The sequence below is a fragment of the Oncorhynchus mykiss genome, chromosome 16 (assembly GCF_057628025.1).
Source record: "Oncorhynchus mykiss isolate SJ-2025 chromosome 16, ASM5762802v1, whole genome shotgun sequence".
Classification (NCBI taxonomy): domain Eukaryota; kingdom Metazoa; phylum Chordata; class Actinopteri; order Salmoniformes; family Salmonidae; genus Oncorhynchus; species Oncorhynchus mykiss.
The window spans coordinates 61,324,700-61,352,054 of record NC_143037.1 but is presented as its reverse complement, the minus strand read 5'-3'; the positions used below and the strand labels follow the sequence as shown (position 1 = coordinate 61,352,054).

Genomic DNA, 27,355 nt, shown 5'->3' with positions numbered 1-27,355 from the left:
AGCCACAGGCCTACAGTCCCCAGACTACCAGCCACAGGCCTACAGTCCCCAGACTACCAGCCACAGGCCTACAGTCCCCAGACTACCATCCACAGGCCTACAGTCCCCAGACTACCATCCACAGGCCTTCAGTCCCCAGACTACCAGCCACAGGCCTACAGTCCCCAGAGTACCAGCCACAAGCCTACCGCCTCACTGTCCCTAGTCTACCAGCCACAGGACTACCGCCTCACTGTCCCCAGTCTACCAGCCACAAGCCTACCGCCTCACTGTCCCCAGTCTACCAGCCACAAGCCTACCGCCTCACTGTCCCCAGTCTACCAGCCACAGGACTACCGCCTCACTGTCCCCAGTCTACCAGCCACAGGATTACCGCCTCACTGTCCCCAGTCTACCAGCCACAAGCCTACAGTCTCCAGTCTTTCCCTTTTCATATGCAATACTAAAGCTCAAAATTAGCCTGGTGGTACAAATTCAAAACCACAACACAGCCACTGATGTATCACTCTCCTGAGACACTCACTAGGCTCATAGTCATATTGCTTACATGTCTCTCCCATGTTAACGCGCAGCTCCAACATGACCTCAACTGAGCCTGGCTGTCTAACATTTACTGTGTTCCATATGTAGTTAGCTAGCTCATTATTATTAATAATGGAAAATCCATTGAATTTAGAACAGGATGCTATAAATAAGCTGTGCTTCCTGAGCATTTGGCTTTGCTTTGCTGTGGTGAGGAACTGTAGCCGACAGTGAGCGAACGAGTAGAGGGACCGGCCTGTCAGCGCCGGGGGAGTGTACACACACAGTCGCACACACAAACACACTCACACTCATACACACTCGATGGCTAATGAGAGAGGAATAACAACATGGCTGTGGTTAATTGGCCTGCTCCACTGTAATCAGAATGGATGTCTTCATTCAAATGTGATTAGGAGCCAGCAGAGTGAGAGACTGACTGACTGACTGACTGACTGACTGATTACTGGTGTGAACAGCCTCAGAACAGCCTCAATGACCTGGTTTTGCTGGGATTGTTCTCCACTGAATGGGTGATGATGATACGATGCTGCTGTCCTATTCTCTGATGCTGTGTAGAGCAGCACTCATTAATAAGCCCTGACTAGCCGGGAACAATAGGCTGGACGTAGCTAGAGAGCTCACCAGTAGTCCCAGTCAGACAGACACTCAATACAGTACGAGGGCTGGGAATGGATGAAAGTAATATTCATCCAAGTATGAAAAATTATTTAATAACAGTTCCTAATTTTTCACAGCAAGTATGCAAGTATTAGTGTTAGGCGTTATCCAGATTTTCATACCGTTTCTGTAATATACCGGGGTATAAGGTATCACAGAATGTGTACACAGGGGGTACAAAACTACTTAGGCAACAGATTTGTTGCGTACACACAAAATATGCCCCAGAACATGCGTGCGCCAGATTTCACTCAAAAGTTGTCATTTATAAAAACTGAACTTGACGTGAGATGGCTTACTTTAAACCATGAGTACGCACAGGTTCTAGTGGTTGAAGTATTGCATTGCAAGAAGGCAATAGTAGTAGCCTTGTGCAAACGGTGAATATATGACACTCTTATTCATAACAAAAAAATAGGTAGCTAAATCTTGTCACAATATACAAACATTTGCCTTTAAAAATTGTTTTTCTTATTTCATTTCCATGATTATGCATAAAAAATAATTTGAAATAGGCATATATTTCTTATTACTATTTATTTCATTTCCATGATTATTGCAGAATAAAATACCCACCTTTCCTTGTCGTACTTTTCACCCCTTGATATCCAATTGGTGAATAGTCTTGTCCCGTTGCTACAACTCCCGTACGGACTCGGGAGAGGCGAGATGGAGAGCCGTGCGTCCTCCGAAACAAGACCCCGCCAAGCCGCACTGCTTCTTGACACACTGCTTGCTTAGCCCGGAAGCCTGCTGCACCAATGTGTCGGAGGAAACACTGTTCTACTGGCGACCAAAGTCAGTGTGTATGCCAGCCACAAGGAGTCACTAGAGAACAATGGGACAAGGACAACCTTGCAGGCCAAACCCTCCCCTAACCCGGATGACGCTGGACCAATTGTGCTCTGCCTCATGGGTCAAACTCGGGTCTGTAGTGACGCCTCTAGCACTGCGATGCAGTGCCTTAGACCACTGCACCACTTGGGAGGCTCAGTCCTATCTCTCATTTCATTGGATCCACATCACAGTAGTAAATAAAGATAAGCTATTTCAAGTATTTTGCTCTATGCCATCTAATCTGAAGATCAGTTTTAGAACATACGGTTCACCTATTACATTGACGTTTGTAGGCCACGTCTGAATACTGTAATGTCAAATTTCTCAAGTAGACAATATTTAATTTATAAACCTAATACATACTGTATATCATAACTGTTGCAGAATACATTTCTCACCTTTTCTGGCCATGATGAGTTAATATTCCCGAAGTAGCTATACAACAAATGACCATGTACATCTCTCATTTAATTGGGCCTGTTAGATAGGGCAAAACATTGAAATGATAATATCCTATGCATCCGACAGGGAGCGCGGTTTATAACACAGATCTTAACAGGTTGAAATGTGGCATTGAAGTGTGTATGCTACCACTGTAAGTAGGCCTACTGTAGTTTTCTTTCATATTTTTGTGTAGACAATGTTTCAGAATTCGCGAGCAGTGCAGCATATTTAGGTTCGAGAAACATTATTGCATTCAAAGATCTGTTGACAGGTCCACAACAATTTGCAATAGTTTATTCTTTCAGAAACGGTCAGAAGCTGTAAATGTCACTGCAAAAGAAAACATTCTGACAACACCTTCAAGACATTTGATCAAGTTTGCCACTGCTATTTCCTTTAGATACTGTCTTGGCTTAATTCCAACACCTTCAAGACATTTGATCAAGTTTGCCACTGCTATTTCCTTTAGATACTGTCTTGGCTTAATTCCAACACCTTCAAGACATTTGATCAAGTTCGCCACTGCTATTTCCTTTAGATACTGTCTTGGCTTAATTCCAATACTTCCACAGTATACAGCAAATAGAGGAGTTACATTTACCTTTAAAGGTGAATTAGGGGTGTATTTCAAGTTATTATGCTCCTTTTTTTTTTTACGACAGGTCTGACTTATAGGTAATATGTGTATATTTTGGCTTGTGCCAAGTTTATAAATCTCAATAGTTTTTGTATTTGGTGTTAAATTTACAATGGTTATAAATGAGGCCCCAGGGATCTTGATCCAGGAGGGATTGAATGTCTCTGCTGTAACCAAGAAGCTTGATCTTGACATCTAGTCACTTAGCTAGCAAGTTAGCCAACCAAATGCATAGCTGGAGCCCTGAGCTTTGATATCATTTATTTGACACATCTTAGATTTCTTCTAGTTATATTTAACTTCTAGTTAGTTGTAAGCAGTGGTGTAGCACGCAACCCCCCGCTGTATTGAAAATCATACTGTCAGTATTTCAAAATACCCCGGTATACAGTATAAACAGTCTAGGAAGTATTTTTGAGTATGTTTCACAAAATGAGAATAACCTAGGAACTACAGATAAATGTATAGTAATGATTAACTCTGAACCATCTCTAGATTCAATCCAATTGTCGTTGTTATATGAAACCATTTGATCATACAGCAGCCATATAGTTTCCAGTCTGAGAAGCCATAATTGTCGTTCTGTGTGTGTTCCTGAACAAGGTTCATCCAATGACGTTGAGAGGAATATTGTGGGACCAAAGTGGAGTGACAGTGTGGTGATACCTGCCTGCCTGTTTGCCTGCCTGTAGCGGCTCAACGGAGGCATTTTGCAACAACAGGCCTTGCAGGATCAGTGGCTTTTCATTCCCCTGTTATTCTCAGCAGGGAGGTATTGAGACAGAAAGAGAGGCATTATAAAAACCTCCCTGTTATTACAGTGAAGAAGACAGAGAGAGAACAAAGCACTGCTCTGATCCCTCATGTTCAGGTCAAAGCCTTCACATTGTGTGTTAAAACACCAGTAGTTGCTGAATAAACCACTGCCAGTCATACAGGAGAACAGGAAAGCATTGTTGTGTCAAGGTAGTGTAGCCTACCTGTAGCTAAAGCATTGTAGCATCTACATTGTGTAGCATTATGATGTGATGATGGTAATGGAGTGAATTTTCAGATTATTGTTAAATACTTCACACCTGAATAGACTTCTGTTAGGCCATGTAGAAGTCAATTATTTATACATTATTATGTGGGTAGCTATTAGACAATACTGGGATAATATTGCAAATTGAAGCTCTATATCAACTGGGGGGGCAGGAAATGTCTGTGACAAGTTGACCACAGTGAGACAGAACAGTTTAACCTTCAAGCTTTCCCCTTGCTCAGTCACAGTACAACGTCAGGAGCTGTCACTGCTTACAGACTCACTATGGTCCCTGGTGAGGAGAGTTGTCCACTGCTATCACTGTACCTCACCTCTGGATTCATTAGAAGCGAGGCATTATCCAGGGAAACGTTTGAAATGTTTTGCCGGTATCACTCCTCTGGGATCAAACAAGGTTGACCTCTTACTACTCATGAGTGTAGAGGTCGTTGCCGTGGAGCATGATGGTGAACTTTGATAACAGCTCACGGAGGAAGAGGTTTGTCTTTGAGACAGATGAATAGTTATGCTCCTTGTGAGTTCAGACATGGTGGTCAAGCAGAACGCAGAAGTTATTTATGATGATTCGCCATTAAGTTGCCTCAGCCTGCGGTGCTGGCTTGTAGAAAAGCTCTCCTACAATTTAACAGTGGACTTTTGTAACACCCATTGCTGATTTTAAAATAAAAAAATGTAAATGATGTATATGAGAGCCAGACAGCGAGAGAGATCAAATGAATCATTAATTTAGCCAACAAAAAGTTGTAAATAGCATTAGCCGTTGATTCAATAAGCAACTGATATTAGTCATGGCTTATGTGCAGGAATGAGACATTTTGTGCGTTCTGGGCTTTTCTGTGAAGGTGTTTTTAAGCAAGACATGAACTGATTATACTCTGTGATAGTGCCAGAATACGATGTGACTGTAATTCCTCACCTATATTCATACTGTAATTACTTTTCTCACAAAGCTGTGAATTTGAAAAGAGATTATACTGAATATAACTTCACACGTCCTACCTGCCAGTCTGGCTATTCTCCATGGAAGCTTAGCAAAGACACCGAGGCCAAATGATTGATCAAATTGCTTTCAGTATAGATGTCAGATGGCATGTCCTGCTGCTCTGTGTGTCTGACAGAGATGTCAGATGGCATGTCCTGCTGCTCTGTGTGTCTGACAGAGATGTCAGATGGCATGTCCTGCTGCTCTGTGTGTCTGACAGAGATGTCAGATGGCATGTCCTGCTGCTCTGTGTGTCTGACAGAGATGGGATCAGAGCTCTGTGACGGTGGATGGCCGCCATTCACCATTCAGGCCAGATGTTCAGTCACATGTAAATGGATCCGTGCTTAATGAAGGTCATGACCTCTGAGAGACTGATGGCAGACTGGGGTGAACTGAAGAGGGGATGGTCTCGACTCCAGGGTCAGCGGGCCAGAAGTGCCACAGGGATCATGGAATCTCTTCTATAGATGAGTGAGAAGTGCTGCTGGGCAAAACTACATCAGGTTTATTTTTTAAAGAAAGATAGAAATTGCCATGATGAGATTAGGAGGAGGAGTCGTTGACTAAATGGATTTCAGCGCAGAAAACAAACATACAAAGACTGTCTGATACTGTGTAGAAACACCACAAAGAACCTGGCCTTCTGTCTACATGCACATTTATTTTGTGTTCTTTCATTCTTTGGAATAATTTGAATTGCTTCATGTCTAGTCTCTCCTTCTTCTTCAGTGTAGAGTAGGACTGAATCATTTTTTTTACATCATGCCACACCGGTTATTTATGTGGTAGCCGGAGCCATAGACAGAACCTTCAATAAGCTGTTGTGCTTTTGTAAGACAGGTTCAGGTGGATTCTGGGAGGTGACCTCTGAACTCCAGCGTTGTATTTCATTCGTAGTGCTGAATGATGAATGTATCCAGATACCTGCTGAACATTTTGTTCATATGGCTCCACTCTACTGCATATGATCTAAACATGCAAGATCTCACCAATGTCATATCAATGATTAATTCACTCATTTGACAATATCCTCCTACGGAATTAATAATATCATGTGTGTGCTACGCTAAATATTGTTGTTCTACTCAATTATTCATTTTGAGTTATTGTGATTCCATGGTGTAGCTGTTGATAGATCATAATGCTCAGGAAACCATCTGAATAATGAAAACCATAATGCTGATGCTCAATACTCTTTTTAGGATGTGGGAAGAAGACAAACGTGGGAGAAAACTAAGTGTCTTTTTTAACTCCCACAGTATATGTTATGTATGATATCTTAGACGCCAGATCAAACTGTAGATTTTCCCGGACAAAAGATAGATTTTAATTTTGGCTAATCTTACAAAAATAAATCAAACTAAATTCTATTGAGTTTGATTAATGCTTTTCTGTGTAACACATTGAAATCTAACATTCAAAATGTGTGCTAAGGAAATGTGCTGAGTATGATATTTAATATCCTAAACAACAAAATAAAAATGTTTACTTTTCATTTCTAATTTTGGAACTCCAAATAAGGCTATAACTATACTGTATCACAGAGCTATAGTAGAGTAACATGTTAAACATATACAGTTGAAGTCTGAAGTTTACGTACACCAGTTCTTCACAAATTCTGACATTTAATCCTAGTAAAAGGTCAGGTCAGTTAGGATCACCACTTTATTTTAAGAATGTGAAATGTAAGAATAATAGTAGAGATAATGATTTATTTAAGCTTGTATTTCTTTCATCACATTCCCAGTGGGTCAGAAGTTTACATACACTCCATTAGTATTTGGTAGCATTGCCTTGAAATTGTTTAACTTGGGTCAAATGTTTCAGGTAGCCTTCCACAAGCTTCCCACAATATGTTGGTTGAACTTTGGCCCATTCCTCCTGACAGAGCTGGTGTAAATGAGTCAAGTTTGTTGGCCTCCTTGATCACACACAATTTTTCAGTTCTGCCCACAAATGTTCTATGGGATTGAGGTCAGGGCTTTGTGATGGCCACTCCAATACCTTGACTTTGTTGTCTTTAATTTTGACACAACTTTGGAAGTATGCTTGGGGTCATTGTCCATTTGGAAGACCCATTTGCGACCAAGCTTTACCTTCCTGACTGATGTCTTGAGATGTTGCTTCAATATATCCACATAATTTTCCGCCTCATGATGCCATCTATTTTGTGAAGTGCACCAGTCCCTCCTGTAGCAAAGCACCCCCACAACATGATGCTGCCACCCCCATGCTTCACTGTTGGGATGATGTTCTTCGGCTTGCAAGCCTCCCCCTTTTTCCTCCAAACATAACGATGGTCATTATGGCCAAACAGTTCTATTTTTGTTTCATCAGACCAGTGGACATTTGTCCAAAAAGTACAATCTTTGTCCCCATGTGCAGTTGCAAACCGTAGTATGGCTTTTTTTATGGCGGTTTTGGAGCAGTGGCTTCTTCCTTGCTGAGCGGCCTTTCAGGTTATGTCGACATAGGACTTGTTTTACTGTGGACATAGATATTTTTGTAACTGTTTCCTCCAGCATCTTCACAAGGTCCTTTGCTGTTGTTCTGGGATTGATTTGCACTTGTCACACCAAAGTATGTTCATCTCTAGGAGACAGAACTCGTCTCCTTCTTGAGCGGCATGACGGCTGCACGGTCCCATGGTGTTTATACTTGCGTACTATTGTTTGTACAGATGAATGTGGTACCTTCAGGCTCCCAAGGATGAACCAGACTTGTGGAGATCTACAAAAAAGATTCTGAGGTCTTGGCTGATTTCTTTTGATTTTCCCATGATGTCAAGCAAAGAGGCACTGATTTTGAAGGTAGGCCTCCAATTGACTCAAATTATGTCAATTAGCCTATCAGTAGCTTCTAAAGCCATGACATCCTTTTCTGGAATTTTCCAAGCTGTTTAAAGGCACAGTCAACACAGTATGTAAACTTCTGACCCACTGGAACTTGTGTAGTGGTTGAAAAACAAGTCTTAATGACTCCAACCTAAGTGTATGTAAACTTCTGACTTCAACCGTATGTATGGATAGAATGTGCCATCAGGTTGTGCATGAAAGTGGAAAGGTGGCCCTGGCTAGACTGGTGCCATTTTTCCATCTCTAAAAGGTCTTCTTGTCTCCTGGGGAACAATCCTAAGGCACTCAACACTCACACTAACATTAACCAGTTCAGTGTCAAGGCTCTCTGTGACTCCAGTATATCCAGTCAGGTGATGACTGTGTTCTGTTTCTCTGTAGGAGACATGCCTCTCTGCCCACCGACGTCACAGAGAGCCCTTCCAGTCTGATGTCGGCCGGCTGCAGGAGAAGTTTCCCCTGCCGCAAGTGGAAGTCCGCCTCTTTTGGGTACAGTAACATGTTATTGTTGTCCGGGTGTGTATGTGTCAAGTGTTTTCAGTGTAGCTATATGGAGCCCTAAAGCATGATAGCACTGAAATATTTTGTTTGTCTTTAATCACAACAGGACACTTCAAGCTCAAGATGGCTTAGTGTTTGATGTGATTATGTTGCTGATGTGAGCACAGTTCCCAATACATTGGCTTTCTGGTAGATATGTTGCACCATGTTTGAATCTTTACAGGCATATTCTAGTGAGCTGGTTGTGACACAGCATCTATCTGGGGACATGTCTGTTTTTTCTCTATACTCATTCGAATGTTGACATTCATAACGGGCATCCTGCTAATGAGATATCATGTTGCTGTATAATACCTGCCTCTATCTCTTATGCATTAGCCAAGAATGGTCTGGAGCCTGAGAGCTTCTCAACAAACGAGATGGGAGAGATTAGGGCACAAATAACACACACACACACACACAGCTTCAAAAGGTTGATGGGGGTTTCAACGCCTCTTCATTGCGCTGTGCTTCATCATCAAATAGCAATGAGCTCCCACCCCATAGCCTACCCTCCTCATTACAGGCCAGAAATATCCCCCAAACTCATACCAGGCTTATTTCCAAAATATGTAACAGCTGTGGTATATGGAAATGAGGGAGCGAGAGACCTGGGATATGAGTATCTGATATTTTAGATGGGAATAAATTGTGAAGATGTCATGAAGTGTGTCATTTATTTAAATGCCACAGGGTTCTATGAAGTCGTACAGAAGAGATGATGGTGAACGTACTGGGTAAATTAGTATGTCAGATCACCTGTGACAACTGTGGTCTTTACCCCATGTTTGTTTCAGGAACACATTTAGGAGCTAATAGGTGAAGTGGGTTATGACAGCCATGTGATTGAAGTGTGAAAGGCTGGATTGGCAGCTCTGTTATCGTTTGTGCTTCATCATCTCCCAGACTCATTAGCATAATTATCCCCTAGTTACCAATCATTTGACTGACGAGACAGCACAGTGCTCCAATATGCCCCCAACACATTGGTTATTTATTTGGACAATTTACTGATTTGTTATAGTTGGCTGCTATGTTAATTTAGCCCCCAGGTGGTTATTACATTAAATGTATTAACATTATTACCAAGTGTTAATTACTACAGCTCAGTATTTTATATATATATGTGTGTGTGTGTGTGTGTGTGTGTGTGTGTGTGTGTGTGTGTGTGTGTGTGTGTGTGTGTGTTAGAGGTCGACCGATTAATCGGAATGGCCAAATAATTAGGGCCGATTTCAAGTTTTCATAACAATCGGAAATCAGTATTTGTGGACACCGATTTGGCCGATTTAAAAAAATATTTATACATGTTTTTTACACCTTTATTTAATCTTTATTTAACTAGGCAAGTCAGTTAAGAACACATTCTTATTTTCAATGACGGCCTAGGAACGGTGGGTTAACTGCCTTGTTCAGGGGCAGAACGACCTATTTTTACCTTGTCAGCTCGGGAATTCAATCTTGCAACCTTACAGTTAACTAGTCCAATGCTATAACCACCTGCCTCTCGTTGCACTCCACAAGGAAACTGCCTGTTACGCGAATGCAGTAAGAAGCCAAGGTAAGTTGCTAGCTAGCATTAAACTTATCTTATAAAAAAACAATAAATGAATCAATCATAATCACTAGTTAACTACACATGGTTGATGATATTACTAGTTTATCTAGCGTGTCCTGCGTTGCATATAATCGATGCGGTGCGTATTCGCAAAAAAGGACTGTCGTTGCTCCAACGTGTACCTAACCATAAACATCAATGCCTTTCTTAAATTCAATACACAGAAGTATATATTTTTAAACCTGCATATTTAGCTAAAAGAAATCCAGGTTAGCAGGCAATATTAACCAGGGGAAATTGTGTCACTTCTCTTGCATTCATTGCACGCAGAGTCAGGGTATATGCAACAGTTTGGGCCGACAGAGAGATACGGCAGAAATCAGGTAATGGTGGACTGAAGGAAGTTATGTAGAGCACCTCAAGATAAAACGTAATATTCAATATCGGCAAGTTAGACTAAATATTAGCACTACATAATCTGGTGGATGATAACCTTCAATCTGGATAATAACACAAAACAAATCTTAAGACTAGAGACATTTATCGACAAATATTACAAAAACAAGCAACACCCAAACATGACGGAGAGTAAGACAGGGGAACCGATTCCAAAACGAAAACGTGACTCTTCTACAGACTCAGACAATTTAATATTTTCACCACCAGGAATGGTAAAGGTCGAAACCGATCTGTTAAAATCAATAAATGACAAACTGGGTATACTTGAATTAGTTAGTAAGGATATAAAAGAGTTGAAGGCAAGCCTCGAGATGAGTGATGAAAAAGCTGCGACATTGGAGAAGGAAACAAACGAGTTAAAAGGGACAGTCAATAAGATTGAAACCGAAGTGAATGAAAATAAAAAGGAGAACACCGTTCTGAGAGAAGCCTTACTGGACATACAAACTAGATCCATGAGAGAGAATCTGGTACTTACAGGAATCCAGGAGAAAGAAGGAGAAGTTCCTGAATCTGTAGTTAGAGAGTTCCTCCTTACAGCGCTTCAGATCCCACGCGAAGCTATCGACAAAATCCAACTTGAACGTGTACACCGCTTCGGACAGAGAGGGCAGAGGTATGAACGCCCAATCGTTGCCAAATTTGCTTCATTTAAAGATAAAGTAATGGTTAAAAGCCTGGGTAAAAGATTTGCTGGGACCAAAATTGGCATGAATGATCAGTTTCCAAAGGAAATTGCAGAACGGCGTAAAGTTCTGTATCCAATTTTCAAAGAAAATAGATGAAAAGGGAAACGAGTAGCTCTCGTCGTTGATAAACTATTTATTGATAACCAGTTGTTCAGAGACACAAAGACTACTCCATGGCTATTTTAAAAATGACAAAGTTCTTATAGACAAGGAAAATAATGAAACAAATTCTAGCCCGGTTATGGATTGTAACAATAACATTTTAAAAAATAAGCTTTTGTATATATCTTCACATGTACAGTGGGGCAAAAAAAGTATTTTCGTCAGCCACCAATTGTGCAGGTTCTCTCACTTAAAAAGATGAGAGCCTGTAATTTTCATCATAGGTACACTTCAACTATGACAGACAAAATTAGAAAAAATATCCAGAAAATCACATTGTAGGATTTTTAATGAATTTATTTGCAAATTATGGTGGAAAATAAGTATTTGGTCAATAACAAAAGTTTATCTCCATACTTTGTTATATACCCTTTGATGGCAATGACAGTCAAACGTTTTCTGTAAGTTTTCACAAGGTTTTCACACACTGTTGCTGGTATTTTGGCCCATTCCTCCATGCAGATCTCCTCTAGAGCAGTGATGTTTTGGGGCTGTTGCTGGGCAACATGGACTTTCAACTCCCTCCAAAGATTTTCTATGGGGTTGAGATCTGGAGACTGGCTAGGCCACTCCAGGACCTTGTGAAATGCTTCTTACGAAGCCACTCCTTCATTGCCCGGGCGGTGTGTTTGTGATCATTGTCATGCTGAAAGACCCAGCCATGTTTCATCTTCAATGCCCTTGCTGATGGAAGGAGGTTTTCACTCAAAATCTCACGATACATGGCCACATTCATTCTTTCCTTTACACGGATCAGTCGTCCTGGTCCCTTTGCAGAAAAACATCCCCAAAGCATGATGTTTCCACCCCCATGCTTCACAGTAGGTATGGTGTTCTTTGGATGGAACTCAGCATTCTTTGTCCTCCAAACACGACGAGTTGAGTTTTTACCAAAAAAGTTATATTTTGGTTTCATCTGACCATATGACATTCTCCCAATCTTCTTCTGGATCATCCAAATGCTCTCTAGCAAACTTCAGACGAGCCTGGACATGTACTGGCTTAAGCAGGCGGACACGTCTGGCACTGCAGGATTTGAGTCCCTGGCGGCGTAGTGTGTTACTGATGGTAGGCTTTGTTACTTTGGTCCCAGCTCGCTGCAGGTCATTCACTAGGTCCCCCCGTGTGGTTCTGGGATTTTTGCTCTCCGTTCTTGTGATCATTTTGACCCCACGGGGCGAGATCTTGCGTGGAGCCCCAGATCGAGGGAGATTATCAGTGGTCTTGTATGTCTTCCATTTCCTAATAATTGCTCCCACAGTTGATTTCTTCAAACCAAGCTGCTTACCTATTGCAGATTTAGTCTTCCCAGCCTGGTGCAGGTCTAGCATTTTGTTTCTGGTGTCCTTTGACAGCTCTTTGGTCTTGGCCATAGTGGAGTTTGGAGTGTGACTGTTTGAGATTGTGGACGGGTGTCTTTTATACTGATAAGGTCTGTGAGAGCCAGAAATCTTGCTTGTTTGTAGGTAACCAAATACTTATTTTCCACCATAATTTGCAAATAAATTCATAAAAAATCATACAATGTGATTTTCTGGATTTTTCTTCTCATTTTGTATGTCATAGTTGAAGTGTACCTATGATGAAAATTACAGGCCTCTCATCTTTTTAAGTGGGAGAACTTGCACAATTGGTGGCTAACTAAATACTTTTTTGCCCCACTTTATATAGACACTCAATCATCATGTTACTTTTTAATGGTATGTTTACAAACATATATTTTGATAAATAGAATTGAAAATTGTGTCTCATTATGGTAAGTGGTGAAATAAGTATAGCCAGTTACAATTGTAATGGCCTAGCAGATAATAAGAAAAGACGATCAGTATTTACCTGGCTAAAAGAGAAGGAATATAATATCTATTGTTTACAAGAAACCCATTCAACAATTTTAGATTAAGTTTTGTGGAAAAAGAACTGGGGGGGCGAAATATATTTCTCCAATGGGCAAATAAATTCAAAAGGGGGGATGGTTTTAATTAACAGTAATTTTGATCCAAATGTGCAAATTGTCCAAACAGATTATCAAGGTAGATGGATTTTAAATATGTTATTGGACAATAAACAGATATGGCTTATTAACTTATACGATCCGAATAATGATGATACAAGCTTCTTTGAAAATCTTTAAAGAATGTATCAACTCTACAAGCAACACTAGACTCTATTATTGTGGTGGGATATTTTAATACGGTCTTAAATACTTCTATGGACCGGAAAGGAAATCACACTACAAACTATCACCCCCAGGCACTTAAGGAAATCATGAATGTCATGGATATATTGGAATTAGTGGATATATGGAGACTTAAATACCCTGACCTAGTGAGATATACATGGCGGAGGCTTAATCAAGCTAGTCGTCTTGACTACTTTCTTATGCCATTCTCTCTGACACCAAAAGTTTAAAAAGTGTTGATAGGGGACAGAATGCGGTCGGATCATCACATAATTGGCATATATATTACTCTTATAGAATTTCCACGTGGGCGAGGATATTGGAAATTTAATCAAAGCCTACTAGATGATAAATTGTTTAGATCTAGGGCAGAAGAATTTATAACTGACTTTTTCCTATATAACATTGGTACAGCAGATCCCCTTATTGTATGGGACACTTTTAAATGTGCCTTTAGAGGCCATGCAATTCAGTTCTCATCTATAAAACAAAAGCAATTTAGATCAAAAGAGTCCATATTAACAAAGGAAATTGAAGAACTAACAGTGCAGTTAGATAGCAATAAAAACGGTACCATAGAGGCACAGAATAAGTTAGAGGGGGAAAAAAAGAAATGGAGGAACTTATTCAAGAAAGATCCAGTGTAATATATTATAAAAATAAAGCTAACTGGATGGAATATGGGGAAAAATGCACCAAATTCTTTTTCAATCTTCAACATAGAAATGCTTCCCCAAAAAATGTATTAAAACTTGTTACAAATGATGGAGTCACGCATGATTCACCAAAATATATTTTGAAAGAGGAAGTAAAGTACTTGTAGAATATGTTTTCATTTCAGGCTCCTCCATCTCCACTAACTGAAACTAATTGTATGGATTTTTTTCCTAATAATATTGTAAAATTAACATCTGTACAGAAAGACTCATGTGAAGGCCAAATTACAGCTGCTTGATGCAATTGGGGCCTTTTAAGGATGGCAAAACTCCAGGGCTGGATGGCATACCAGTGGAAGAATACAAAACTTTTTTTGATATACTCAAAGGACCATTATTAGCATGTTTTAACCACTCGTACAGTGGGGAGAACAAGTATTTGATACACTTCCGATTTTGCAGGTTTTCCTACTTACAAAGCATGTAGAGGTCTGTAATTTTTTATCATAGGTACACTTCAACTGTGAGAGACAGAATCTAAAACAAAAATCCAGAAAATCATATTGTATGATTTTTAAGTAATTAATTTGCATTTTATTGCATGACGTAAGTATTTGATCACCTACCAACCAGTAAGAATTCCGGCTCTCACAGACCTGTTAGTTTTTCTTTAAGAAGCCCTCCTGTTCTCCACTCATTACCTGAATTAACTGCACCTGTTTGAACTCGTTACCTATATAAAAGACACCTGTCCACACACTCAATCAAGCAGACTCCAACCTCTCCACAATGGCCAAGACCAGAGAGCTGTGTAAGGACATCAGGGATAAATTGTAGACCTGCACAAGGCTGGGATGGGCTACAGGACAATAGGCAAGCAGCTTGGTGAGAAGGCAACAACTGTTGGCGCAATTATTAGAAAATGGAAGAAGTTCAAGATGACGGTCAATCACCCTCGGTCTGGGGCTCCATGCAAGATCTCACCTCGTGGGGCATCAATGATCATGAGGATGGTGAAGGATCAGCCCAGAACTACAACTAGGACCTGGTCAATGATCTGAAGAGAGCTGGGACCACAGTCTCAAAGAAAACCATTAGTAACACACTACGCCGTCATGGATTAAAATCCTGCAGCGCACGCAAGGTCCCCCTGCTCAAGCCAGCGCATGTCCAGGCCCGTCTGAAGTTTGCCAATGACCATTTGGATGATCCAGAGGAGGAATGGGAGAAGGTCATGTGGTCTGATGAGACAAAAATAGAGCTTTTTGGTCTAAACTCCACTCGCCGTGTTTGGAGGAAGAAGGATGAGTACAACCACAAGAACACCATCCCAACCGTGAAGCATGGAGGTGGAAACATCATTCTTTGGGATGCTTTTCTGCAAAGGGGACAGGACGACTGCACCGTATTGAGGGGAGGATGGATGGGGCCATGTATCGCGAGATCTTGGCCAACAACCTCCTTCCCTCAGTAAGAGCATTGAAGATTGGTCATGGCTGTGTATTCCAGCATGACAACGACCCGAAACACACAGCCAGGGCAACTAAGGAGTGGCTCCGTAAGAAGCATCTCAAGGTCCTGGAGTGGCCTAGCCAGTCTCCAGACCTGAACCCAATAGAACATTTTTGGAGGGAGCTGAAAGTCCGTATTGCCCAGCGACAGCCCCGAAACCTGAAGGATCTGGAGAAGGTCTGTATGGAGGAGTGTGCCAAAATCCCTGCTGCAGTGTGTGCAAACCTGGTCAAGAACTACAGGAAACGTATGATCTCTGTAATTGCAAACAAAGGTATCTGTACCAAATATTATGTCATGCAATAAAATGCAAATTAATTACTTAAAAATCATACAATGTGATTTTCTGGATTTTTGTTTTAGATTCCGTCTCTCACAGTTGAAGTGTACCTGTGGTAAACATTACAGACCTCTACATGCTTTGTATGTAGGAAAACCTGCAAAATCAGCAGTGTATCAAATACTTGTTCTCCCCACTGTATATAAATGGTAGATTATCAGACACGCAACAAGAAGGTCTGATATCATTATTACTGAAACAGAACCCAAGAGGTATATATAAAGACCCAGTCCAATTAAAAATGTGGAAACCTCTTACACTTCAGTGTTGTGATGCAAAATGCTTGGCGCATAGAATTAAAAAAGTATTGACCGATATTATTCAACCTAATCAGACAGGTTTTTTACATGGACGATACATTGGAGATAATATAAGAGAAGTACTGGAAACAATAGAATACTATGAAATATCGGGGACACCAGGCCTGGTTTTCATAGCTGATTTGAAAAGGCTTTTGATAAAGTACGACTGGAGTTTATATATAAATGCCTAGAATATTTCAATTTTGGGAAATCTATTATAAAATGGGTTAAAGTTATGTATAGTAATAGTGTAAAATAGTAAATAATGGCTACATCTCAGCAAATGTTAAACTCTCTAGAGGAGTAAAACAAGGTTGTCCACTATCGGCATATCTATTTATTATTGCCATCGAAATGTTAGCTGTTAAGATTAGATCAAATAATAATATTAAGGGATTAGAAATCCGTGGCTAAAAAACTAAGGTGTACGCTGATGATTCATGTTTTCTTTTAAAACCACAATTAGAGTCTCTCCATGGCCTCAGAGGATCTAGATACTTTTGCTATTCTCTCTGGATTAATACCAAATTATGATAATATTACATATTGGATCACTACAAAATGCAAATTTTACTTAGCCATGTAGTTTACCAATAAAATGGTCTGACAGAGATATGGACATACTCGGTATACAAATCCCAAAAGAAAGAAATGATCTCACTCCAATACATTTTTCTAGAAAGTTAGTAAAAATAGATCAAATCTTGCTACCGTGGAAAAATCACCCTGATTAACTCTTTAGTCATATCACAGTTTACCTATTTGCTTATGGTTTTGCCTACACCTAGTGACATGCTTTTTAAATTATGTGAACATAAAATATTACATTTTATTTGGAACGGCAAGCCAGATAAAATTAAAAGGGCCTATTTATATAACTAATATGAATTTGGAGGGCAGAAATGATTCAATATTAAAGCATTAGACCTCTCACTAAAGGCATCAGTCATACAAAAGTTATACTTAAATCCAAACTGGTTCTCTAGTAAATTGGTAAGAATGTCTCATCCTATGTTCAGGAAGGACCTTTTTCCCTTTATTCAGATTACACCGGCCTACTTTCGATTGTTTTAAAAGGAAATAATCTCCAAAATATCTTTATTTCTTAAACAAGCCTTAGTTGCAATTTCAGTTTAATCCACCAGAAAAGACAGAACAAATATTACAACAAATATTGTGGTTCAATTCAAATATACTAATTGATTAAAAAAACTATTTTTCGAAGAAATGTTTAAAAAAGGTATAATTTTTGTGAATGATATCAGAAATAGGACTGGTGGAGTTATGTCACACATGCAGCTAACACAGACATATGGAAATGTCTGCCCTACCCAAAATCACAACCAATTAATTGCAGCATTACCACAAAAATGGAAGAGGGGGAGTAGAAGGGGGAAAAAGTAAGGAACTTGTATGTCGGCCCTGTATTAAAGAACATAAATGGTTAAAGAAAAGTGTGATGAATAAAAACATATACCAATTTCATTTAAGGACCAAAAAACTGACAGCTGTGCCATATAATTTGCAAAATAGTTGGGAAGAGATTTTCTATGTACCGATTCCATGGCACATGGTTTATGAATTGATTCGCAAAATAACGCCGGATGCAAAACTTCAAATTTTTCAATTTAAATTACTATACAAAATTCTTGCAAACAATAGAATGTTATATATATGGGGAATACAATCTTCCCAGCTCTGCAGATTCTGCTGTGAGGAGGCAGAGTCATTGGATCATTTATTTTGGTATTTTCCATATGTAGCTCGTTTTTGGTCACAGGTCCAGGAATGGCTGAAGAATTGCAGCATTTGCCTAGAACTAACGCTGCAATACTGGGTGATTTGAAAACTCATAGTCAATTAATCAATAATATATTTTTTTTAGCATAAACTTTTATTTTTAATTTACAATCCATAGAAGGTATGAGAATAGAAATGTTCAATTCGTTTCTGAAGGATCACAGCACAGTTGAAAAATATATGGCAAATAGAAATCCAAAATGGATGATGTTGAGAGATAGATGTGAGAGGTTGAATGGAGCTGAAGGGTGGGACTAATAACAAGATAAACCATGTAAAACATACGGGGTCTATAAAATGTATATAGGTTCAGAACTTTTGTCAAATAGCACAGTTACAAATAGAAATCAAACTGGATGGACATCAGAAATAGAGGAAGGACTAAAAACAAACAAAAAATAACTGTTGTAAAATAGACTGTGTCTGTAAAATGTGTATAAGATGTATAAATTGAAGGTAAAAGTGTTTATTAGTTTACTCCAATTGGGGGATCGGTGGTAGGGTTTGCGGGGAATAATAATAAAGGTCTATTCTTTAAAAAAGTATGTATCTATATAGGTATGTGTATGTGTACAGTGGGGCAAAAAAGTATTTATTCAGCCACCAATTGTGCAAGTTCTCCCACTTAAAAAGATGAGAGACGCCTGTAATTTTCATCATAGGTACACTTCAACTATGACAGACAAAATTAGGAAAAAAAATCCAGAAAATCACATTGTAGAATTTTTAATGAATTAATTTGCAAATTATGGTGGAAAATAAGTATTTGGTCACCCACAAACAAGCAAGATTTTTGGCTCTCACAGACCTGTAACTTCTTCTTTAAGAGGCTCCTCTGTCCTCCACTCGTTACCTGTATTAATGGCACCTGGGTTTGGGCCGCCTAATTTGACAGAATTTTACGTATTTATGACATAACATTGAAGGTTGTGCAATGTAACAGGAATATTTAGACTTATGGATGCCACCCGAATTTCACTGAAAGAATCAACGTCTTGTTTTCGAGATGATAGTTTCCGGCTCGTATTTCTTTGTGTTATTATGTTATAATTAAGTCTATGATTTGATAGAGCAGTCTGTCTGAGCGATGGTAGGCACCAGCAGGCTTGTAAGCATTCATTCAAACAGCACTTTCGTGTGTTTTGCCAGCAGCTCTTTGCTGTGCTTCAAGCATTGTGCTGTTTATGACTTCAAGCCCATCAACTCCCGAGATTAGTTTGGTGTAACCAATGTGAAATGGCAAGCTAGTTAGCGGGGTGCGCTAATAGCGTTTCATACATCACTCGCTCTGAGACTTGGAGTAGTTGTTCCCCTTGCTCTGCATGGGTAACGCTGCTTCAAGGGTGGCTGTTGTCGATGTGTTCCTGGTTCGAGCCCAGGTAGCGGTGAGGAGAGGGACGGAAGCTATACTGTTACACTGGCAATACTAAAGTGCCTATAAGAACATCCAATAGTCAAAGGTATAGGAAATACAAATGGTAGATAGATAAATAGTCCTATGATTCCTATAATAACTACAACCTAAAATGTCTTACCTGGTAATATTGAAGACTCATGTTTAAAGGAACCACCAACTTTCATATGTTCTCATGTTCTGAGCAAGGAACTTAAACATTAGCTTTCTTACATTGTACATATAGCACTTTTACTTTCTTCTCCAACACTTTATTTTTTGTTTTTGCATTATTTAAACCAAATTGAACATGTTTCATTATTTATTTGAGGCTAAATAGATTTTATTGGTTTATTATATTAAGTTAAAATAAGTGATCATTCAGTATTGTTGTAATTGTTATTATTACAAATAAAATAAATCGGCCAATTAATCGGTATCTGCTTTTTTTGGGTCCTCCAATAATCAGTATCGGCGTTGAAAAATCATAATTGTTCGACCTCTAGTGTGTGTGTGTGTGTGTGTGTGTGTATATATATGTGTGTGTATATATGTGTGTGTGTGTGTATATACAGTGCCTTGCAAAAGTATTCGGCCCCCTTGAACTTTGCGACCTTTTGCCACATTTCAGGCTTCAAACATAAAGATATAAAACTGTATTTTTTTGTGAAGAATCAACAACAAGTGGGACACAATCATGAAGTGGAACGACATTTATTGGATATTTCAAACTTTTTTAACAAATCAAAAACTGAAAAATTGGGCGTGCAAAATTATTCAGCCCCCTTAAGTTAATACTTTGTAGCGCCACCTTTTGCTGCGATTACAGCTGTAAGTCGCTTGGGGTATGTCTCTATCAGTTTTGCACATCGAGAGACTGACATTTTTTCCCATTCCTCCTTGCAAAACAGCTCGAGCTCAGTGAGGTTGGATGGAGAGCATTTGTGAACAGCAGGTTTTCAGTTCTTTCCACAGATTCTCGATTGGATTCAGGTCTGGACTTTGACTTGGCCATTCTAACACCTGGATATGTTTATTTTTGAACCATTCCATTGTAGATTTCGCTTTATGTTTTGGATCATTGTCTTGTTGGAAGACAAATCTCCGTCCCAGTCTCAGGTCTTTTGCAGACTCCATCAGGTTTTCTTCCAGAATGGTCCTGTATTTGGCTCCATCCATCTTCCCATCAATTTGAACCATCTTCCCTGTCCCTGCTGAAGAAAAGCAGGCCCAAACCATGATGCAGCCACCACCATGTTTGACAGTGGGGATGGTGTGTTCAGCTGTGTTGCTTTTACGCCAAACATAACGTTTTGCATTGTTGCCAAAAAGTTCAATTTTGGTTTCATCTGACCAGAGGACCTTCTTCCACATGTTTGGTGTGTCGCCCAGTTGGCTTGTGGCAAACTTTAAACGACACTTTTTATGGATATTTTTAAGAAATGGCTTTCTTCTTGCCACTCTTCCATAATGGCCAGATTTGTGCAATATATGACTGATTGTTGTCCTATGGACAGAGTCTCCCACCTCAGCTGTAGATCTCTGCAGTTCATCCAGAGTGATCATGGGCCTCTTGGCTGCATTTCTGATCAGTCTTCTCCTTGTATGAGCTGAAAGTGTAGAGGGACGGCCAGGTCTTGGTAGATTTGCAGTGGTATGATACTCCTTCCATTTCAATATTATCGCTTGCACAGTGCTCCTTGGGATGTTTAAAGCTTGGGAAATCTTTTTGTATCCAAATCCGGCTTTAAACTTCTTCACAACAGTATCTCGGACCTGCCTGGTGTGTTCCTTGTTCTTCATGATGCTCTCTGCGCTTTTAACGGACCTCTGAGACTATCACAGTGCAGGTGCATTTATACGGAGACTTGATTACACACAGGTGGATTGTATTTATCATCATTAGTCATTTAGGTCAACATTGGATCATTCAGAGATCCTCACTGAACTTCTGGAGAGAGTTTGCTGCACTGAAAGTAAAGGGGCTGAATAATTTTGCACGCCCAATTTTTCAGTTTTTGATTTGTTAAAAAGTTAGAAATATCCAATAAATGTCGTTCCACTTCATGATTGTGTCCCACTTGTTGTTGATTCTTCACAAAAAAATACAGTTTTATATCTTTATGTTTGAAGCCTGAAATGTGGCAAAAGGTCGCAAAGTTCAAGGGGGCCGAATACTTTCGCAAGGCACTGTATGTATATATATATATATATATACACACACACACACACAGTTGAAGTCGGAAGTTTACAGGCACTTAGGTTGGAGTCATTAAAACTTGTTTTTCAACCACTCCACAAATTTCGTGTTAACAAACTATAGTTTTGGGAAGTCGGTTAGGACATCTACTGTGTTCATGACACAAGTAATTTTTCCAACAATTGTTTACAGACAGATTATTCCATTTATTATTCACTGTATCACAATTCCAGTGGGTCAGAACACTAAGTTGTCCTATAGAAAATTTGTGGGCAGAACTGAAAAAGCATGTGCGAGCTAGGAGGCCAACAAACCTGACTCAGTTACACCAGCTCTGTCAGGCAGAATGGGACAAAATTCACCCAACTTATTGTGGGAAGCTTGTGGAAGGCTACCCGAAACGTTTGACCCAAGTTAAACAATTTCAAGGCATTGCTTCCAAATAATAATTGAGTGTATTGGAACTTCTGACCCACTGGGAATGTGATGAACGAAATAAAAGCTGAGATAAATCATTCTCTCTACTATCATTCTGACATTTCACATTCTTAAAATAAAGTGGTGATCCTAACTGACCTAAGACAGGGACTTTTTACGAGGATTAAAGTATGATCTTTCTTTTTTATGGCGGTTTTGGGGCCGTGGTTTCTTCCTTGCTGAGTGGCCTTTCAGGTTATGTCGACATAGGACTTGTTTTACTGTGGATATAGATACTTTTGTACCTGTATCCGCCAGCATCTTCACAAGGTCCTTTTCTGTTGTCCTGAGATTGATTTGCACTTTTCTCACCAAAGTACGTTCATCTCTAGGAGACAGAACGCGTCTCCTTCCTGAGCGGTATGATGGCTGCGTGGGTCCATGGTGTTTATACTTGCGAACTATTGTTTGTACAGATGAACGTGGTACCTTCAGGCGTTTAGAAATTTCTCCCAAGGATGAACCAGACTTGTGGAGGGCTACCATTTTTTAACTGTTGTCTTTGCTGATTTCTTTTGATTTTCCCATGATGTCAAGTGAAGAGGCACTGAGTTTGAAGGTAGGCCTTGAAATACATCTACAGGTACACCTCCAATTGACTCAAATTATGTAAATTAGCCTATCAGTAGCTTCTAAAGCCATGACATCATTTTCTGGAATTGTCCAAGCTGTTTAAAGGCACAGTCAACTTAGTGTATGTAAACTTCTAATCCATTGGAATTGTGATACAGTGAATTATAAGTGAAATAATCTGTCTGCAAACAATTGTTGGAAAAATTACTTATGTCATGCACAAAGTAGTAGTCCTAACCCAATTGCCAAAACTATAGTTTAACAAGAAATTTGTGGAATGGTTGAAAAACGATTTTTAATGACTCCAAATTAAGTGTATGTAAACTTCTGATTTCAACTGTATGTATGTATGTATATATATATATATATATGTATGTATGTATGTATATATATATATATATATATATATATATATATATATATATTGTAGGCCTTAATAATACATGCTTTAATGAAGGAGTGAGTCACACAAGTGTTTTCATCGAGCAAAAACTGTCTTTCCTCATGTCTGTTTTAGTTCTTTGTCTTCTGTGTTAACAATGTTTTCTGGTGCTTGGACATATCACTTTTGTTTTGGCTCTTCTTTATGTTTTGTGAGGTTGCCTTTGTCCTCCATGCCTGAAAAAAGTATTTTAAAAATCATTCTACCACAACACAAAGGCACAGTTAGTCACACTCAAGGTTAATGTAACAGATTAGTTTACGGGTAAAATGAAAAACTGCCATTTACTCCAGAAGCTAAGGCGAAGGGATGTCAAACAATTTCTATTTATTTTATAATGATTCTCGTCGGTGACACGTTAGGCCTGTAGGAGGCCCATATTACAAAGAGTGAATTATCTTCATGCCTGTGCGTGTTTGTGTGTGTGTGTACTGGCAGTATTTCTGTGTGTGTGCACGTTCAGTATTGGAGAAGAAGAGATGAAATATTATTAGTGTGGGATTTCATATATGAGCTGCTGTTTCATCGCTTTTAGCATGCTGAATCATTTTTTCATTTATTGATATTTGCCTGTATGCTAATGTTCAGCTGAAAAGCAGTACTGGATGTTTTTCTGTGAGTACTTTCAGTATCACACACAGGTTGTGATGCTGTTTTAAACTGGTTTTGATGTTGTTGTATTTTTCACACACATACAGAACATGTCGTAGAAACTGCTTAAGTTTAAATTGTTTTGTGCAGTTTAAACTGTTAAGTACATGGGATGTTCGGAATTGTTGACGGTGCAACTTTGGCCTTAAGCGACGATGTTAGATAAAGCAGTCAATACCGAGGCAGCATTATAGACAAAGATTGCTCCATTTTGCTTTACAAGCACCACGAGGGAGACAATCTCTGAAGAGTAGCCGTCACATTCCAGGTGAACAACACCGTTAATATAAGAAACTCTAATAACACAAACATACCCCCAGGGAAGAACTATTTTCTCTCTGTTTCTCTGCCTCTTTCTTTCCCTCTCATATACAAAACAAATCCTCTATTTCTGTTAGAATTGAGGCATGACCCTCTCTTCCTTTTGTGATTTCTAAGCAGTAGCCAAGATACTGTATGTTAAGGCTATGTTTCAGGGCCCTGTATGGGTCCTATATCTGCCTGTATCTGGGTAGTAGGTCTATTTCATGGGGAGGTCTGTAGGACCAATGGCTTTGCTTGGTTTGTTGAATCTGCTGCTACTGTTGATGTTTAATGTGGTGGGACCAACAAGGCATGCCGATTAACCTTGGAGAAGGAACTGCCTGGTCATGAACCTTCCCAATGTTAATTGTGCTCACGAGGCAATTTTTGGGGGGCATAAATGTTTTATTCACCGATACAACATGTGAGGTACTACACTTGGATATACAGTCAGCCTTTTTTATCACTGTCCAACTATTTGTACCAACCAAAATATTTTCTTTGATTACTGCACCTCATTATCTGATGGTAAAAATAGTCAACTTTGTCTTAAAATTCTCTGAAAGTAAAGACAGCCCTGTCTTGTTCTAGTAGTTATAATGATCAAAGACCCTTAAATCAATGATTCTGTCAGTGACTGCTTGTGCATCTGAATTAGTACCTGTACTGAGCCCCATTAAAAGAGTTCCATTGCACTCTTTGGTCCTCAAATTAAAATAAAGTCTTGACTCATGGAATCTGTAGACAGGAAAAGTCTTCATGTCTGATAAATGGGCTGACTACCCAGCTGATTTCAACAGTCCCTCTAATTTCGCTCTCTCCTTAACTTCAACTCTATTCTCTCCTTTATTCCCCCCTCTCTCCATTTTCTTTATCCCTCTCCTCTCCATTTTTTCTCCTCTTCCTCTGTCTCACTTCTCTGCCCTCTCCGCTGTACTGATCCTTCCTGACCACGCTGGAATACTCCAGGGGAGAAAATCTCCATCCCATGACTAACACTTCCAATCCTGACTGTGTTATTACACGTGTCGCTAGGACAACAGTGACTCATCCTCTATTATGATCTGTGTTACATTAAAGCTCTTTCTTTGTTTTTTGTCAGAGGTTTGTCCCCCCAAAATACAAATTGGTAAAGTCTGTTCAAGTCTGTTGAAGTGTGCAATAAGAGCAGTGTTTTTACTGCCTGCTTGTTGAGACTTAGAGAGAAAGTGGAGCAGGGAGCCAGCCCAACGGGGACAGTGGATTGCAGCTTATTCTGTGACAGAGTAATTGCTCTATACGATTTATCAGCCAAGGGGATGAAATATTTAAAGGCATCTCGCTGCAGAGAAACTTGAAAGGGAAAAGCACACTACTGTGTATGTGTTGTGAACGATTGTAGTTAGTCTCATCAATAGGAAAATAACCTAACTTAATTTATAGTGTTGTCACGATACTGATATCAGGTTTAGTATCACAATACTCGATACCATCAGGATACTCAATACCAAAACGATACCCAAATGATACCTCAGCAAGAAAAGAAGGCATATTAGCCAAAGTCACAGAATGGCACTTGATCCAGATAGATCAACTCAGCGAATGCTCTGTTCAATCGTTGGGCATCTTTTGAGTTCAATACCATTACATTATATATTTTTGCCTTCAGAAAGTATTCACACCGTATTCACACATTTTGCTTTGTTACAGCCTGAATTAAAAATGGATTACAATTACATTTTGTGTCACTGGTCTACACACAGTACCCCATAATGTCAAAGTGAAATGATGTTTTTAGACAAGTCACATAAAAAACAAGTCACAAAAGTTTGCATGGACTCACTCCTTGTGCAATAATTGTGTTTAACATGTTTTTTTAATGACTACATTATCTCTGTACCCCACACATACAATTATCTGTAAGGTCCCTCAATCGAGCAGTGAATTTCAAACACAGATTCAACCACAATGACCAGGGAGGTTTTCCAACGCCTTACAAAGAAGGGCACCTAAAAAGCAGACACTGAATATCCCTTTGAATTTGGGGAAGTTATTATTACACTTTGGATGGTGTTTCAATACACCCAGTCACTACAAAGATACAGGCGTCCTTCCTAACTCAGTTGCTGAAGAAGAAGGAAACTGCTCAGGAATTTCACTGAGGTCAATGGTGACTTTAAAACAGTTACAGAGTTTAAATGGCTGTGGTAGGAGAAAAATGAGGATGGATCAACAACATTGTAGTTGCTCCAAAAATACTAACCTAAATGACAGTGAGAAAAGGAGGAATCCTGTACAGAATAAAAACATTCCAAAACATGGATACTGTTTGCAACAAGGTACTAAAGTAAAACAGCAAAAAATGTGGCAAATAAATTAACTTTATGTCCTGAATACAAAGTGTTATGTTTGGGGCAAACACAACACATCACTGAGTACCACTCTTCATATTTTCAAGCATGGTAGGGGCTGCATCATGTTATGGGTATTCTTGTCATCGTCAAGGACTAGGGAGTTTTTTTTTATATAAAAAGAAGCGGAATAGAACTAAGCACAGGCAAAATCCTAGAGGAAAATATGGCTGTCTGCTTTGCAACAGACACTGGGACTCAAATTCACCTTTCAGCAGGACAATAACCTAAAACACAAAGCCAAATATATACTGGATTGCTTACCAAGACAACATTGAATGTTCCTGAGTGGCCTAGTTACAGTTTTGACTTAAATGGACTTGAAAATCTATGGCAAGGCATGAAAATGGCTGTCTAGTATTGTGTGTAGATTGGCGAGAAAAAAAAGTATTTAATACATTTTGAGTTCAGGCTGTAACACAAGAAAATGTGGAATAAGTCAAGAGGGCACTGAAGACGCTGTATGCATTAACGAATCAATTATACAAGCATACAATCCCTTTGTCTTTGTTTTTACCATTCAAACTACATAACGTAATGGTAATTAGAATGGGCAATCTCTATTGATTAACAGGGTGAATCAAGATGTAGCTTGGCCTATCCACAATATAGGTGAAGGCATATTCAATATGAGTGTGTGCATGCAGTGAGTTATTGAGCTTGTTTTGGCTGATTTCATGGGCCTACTGATGACAAACAATCTGTTTCCCATCCATTTGGGAC

At 39.4% G+C, this 27,355-nt stretch overlaps 1 protein-coding gene across 2 annotated transcripts in view; it reads left to right on the top strand.

Annotated features, from left to right (window-relative positions):
* Positions 1–27,355, top strand: part of LOC110492417 (IQ motif and SEC7 domain-containing protein 1) — a 248,227-nt gene that overhangs the window by 65,022 nt on the left and 155,850 nt on the right. For both annotated transcript variants that reach the window (XM_021566725.3, XM_021566717.3), the window contains exon 3: positions 8,388–8,495. In XM_021566725.3, the coding sequence (XP_021422400.1) occupies positions 8,388–8,495 (108 nt within the window). The remainder of the gene's footprint in view (positions 1–8,387; positions 8,496–27,355) is intronic.